The sequence below is a fragment of the Athene cunicularia genome, assembly GCF_003259725.1.
Source record: "Athene cunicularia isolate RWA chromosome 1 unlocalized genomic scaffold, athCun1 chr1_part2, whole genome shotgun sequence".
Lineage (NCBI taxonomy): Eukaryota > Metazoa > Chordata > Aves > Strigiformes > Strigidae > Athene > Athene cunicularia.
In genome coordinates, this window is record NW_020799092.1 from 36459540 (window position 1) to 36462011 (window position 2472).

General features: G+C 34.7%; 1 protein-coding gene across 1 annotated transcript in view; it reads right to left on the reverse strand.

The window, feature by feature from the left end:
- The window catches only part of NTS (neurotensin), a gene marked incomplete at its 5' end in the record, with an annotated part of 12251 nt that extends 10331 nt beyond the window's left edge, over positions 1-1920 (reverse strand). Inside the window, one exon of the mRNA XM_026864879.1 lies at positions 1843-1920. Within this exon, the coding sequence (XP_026720680.1) occupies positions 1843-1920 (78 nt within the window). The remainder of the gene's footprint in view (positions 1-1842) is intronic.
- Positions 1921-2472: the final 552 nt, after the last annotated feature.

The window sequence follows — 2472 nt, forward strand, 5'->3', positions numbered from 1 at the left end:
CCCCCCCCCCCCCCCCCCCCATCTTAAAGCTATTTAAATTGTCTGAATTGCTCGTGCTGCTTATTACTAAGTCAGTGTCAAAGACAGTTAATGCAATTTAACAGTAATTGACCTCAACTGGAAACAGATCTCGGGCACAATATGAGACAGTTTTTACACATAACATCCTCAAATTTGTCCCTCACACCAGACCCATACTTTTGTTCTAAAGAGGGTTAAAAGATAGCAGAGGACAACAGGGAAAAAAAAAATCTCAGTAATGAATGGAATAGCGGTATGCCTCTTGTAGAAGCATTTATGCACACTTCTTAGCATGCCTTACCTTGATGTCAAGAGACAATATATATTGAACTAAAGAATCCAAGACTGTGATTTAAGGCAGGATAATGTAGAATTAAAGCAATGTCTCCACCATGCATCTACCGTTTCTGTCAACTTCAGATGTCACGTGACTTACGGTATATACCACAAGGAAATTGAATAGCAAGCTATGTGATGTAGAACAACATATAAGAGTATTATGGCAAACATTATTACATCACCAACTGGTGCATTTTTAGTTACCTGAGATTGAGCTCTATGCTGAGAGGGAAGAAAAGATGGAAATGGAATTTAGATTCACAGTTTCACTAAAGTCAGTAGTAGAAATACCAATAGCTGCAGGGTTTCCTCCCAGGGCATACTATGTTTTGTCACACAAAGAACTATTCTCATCAACCTCCTACATCTAAAGTTGTCTCAGGAAAAGAATATCAATTACATTTTTCTGCACCGTAGGGAAGAGAGTAGCAAACAGGTTTATTTGGCATCTGAGGCTAATTACCATGCCCATAAAGAACGTGGGAATCTAAGAACTGCCAGACCAGATCAAAACTATTTATTTTCTGGCCTCATTTTTTATTCTAGTCTGTTCAAAGGATCCTGTAAAAAGCTCACATATAAGCAAATACAGTAAATAGGAAGTCTTCCAGGCAGGTTTTGTCCTTAACCTTCAACTAGTCATTGGTTTATGAAATTATTTTTTTTTTTAATTTTAATTCTCAATTTATTTTCCATTGAATTTAATCACCACCTGAACTTCATTAGAACAAAGAATTAAAACATTCAACCATGGCACTTGTTTCAGGGTTTGTTCTTTAATATATTGCTGAAGAAATATTAGACCTATGTATTTCTTAGATCATTCACAGAAAATAACAGTGTTGAGAAAGTGTTTGTCTATCAGCCTGTTCAATACATATGTGCAACATTTTCTGCTTCACCTTGTCAATATGAGATTGGAACTGAATTTTTGTCTATTTGTATTAAATGTCTACATACATCGCTCACAGTTTGGCAACTTGTCAAGGAAATGTCATTTATCAGATTAATATTTTCACAGTCATGCCCCCATGTTCCTCTACTAATGATATGATTAAATTCCTAAACCAAAATCAGCATAAGTATTAGTTTTTGCTTTACAACTGTCTTGATTTTATATGCATATAGGAAAAGTTCTGTATAAAAATATCACTTACGGATTTGACTCAAGGTTAATTTTGTTTTCATCAGGCATAATCCTATTGGAAACACATTTCCTCATATAAATTTACATCTCTGCACATAACGCAGTTTTGACAGTTTAATGAAAGTACCCATGTTATGAGTGAGCAGCACTTTTAGTGTGTCACATCAACACCTTTAAATTTCCTTTGAACTGGAGAAAATCTTGGACCAAAGTAATGTCTAGCACTGAACTTTTTTGTCTAGACCATAGGTTATTACTTTGTGCAAAGACTTCTAGGTTTGTAATGAGAATTAATTTGCTCCCTACCCATCAGCTAAAACAGGAAAAATAATTACCTTTGATGTGTACATATTGGTCAATAAATCTGCTTCTAATGCTTTCATTTCCTCTTCTGAGTCTGGGAATAAACCAGAAACATATGTTTATTATTTCATCATAAATCATGGGCATTTCAATTCACCACACAGAATTTAGATATATCAATGAATTCTGAGAAACAATCAATCAAACCCCAAACAAACAAGTCAGATAAAAACACAGCAAACTGATCTAGAGGAACTGTGAGGAGTCTTCAGGTAACAGCAACATCACGTTACAATAGATACTCACTACCTTTTTGAAGCATGATCAAGCTCACTGAAGTGAATGAAATGATTCATTAATCTCACTTCACTGATAGACAGGACCGATAATCTGCAGCCCTTTCAGTAAATAAAACTGCTGCAATATTCTTCTTTCAAAATCAGTAGGAGTTTCATAATCACTATTTATGATCTTTGCTTACTTTGGAAGATTTTGGATATTTATTCTCAAAGAATATTTATTTAAGTAGCAGCTAAGCACTTAGGTGAATGGCAGTTACGATTACTTGACATGATTTAGTCTTGATTATTCTTGGTTAAATTAAGAATATTTTTACTGACGTGAGGAAACTGAGCTTAACCAGTTTGTGATACCAGCTCTTA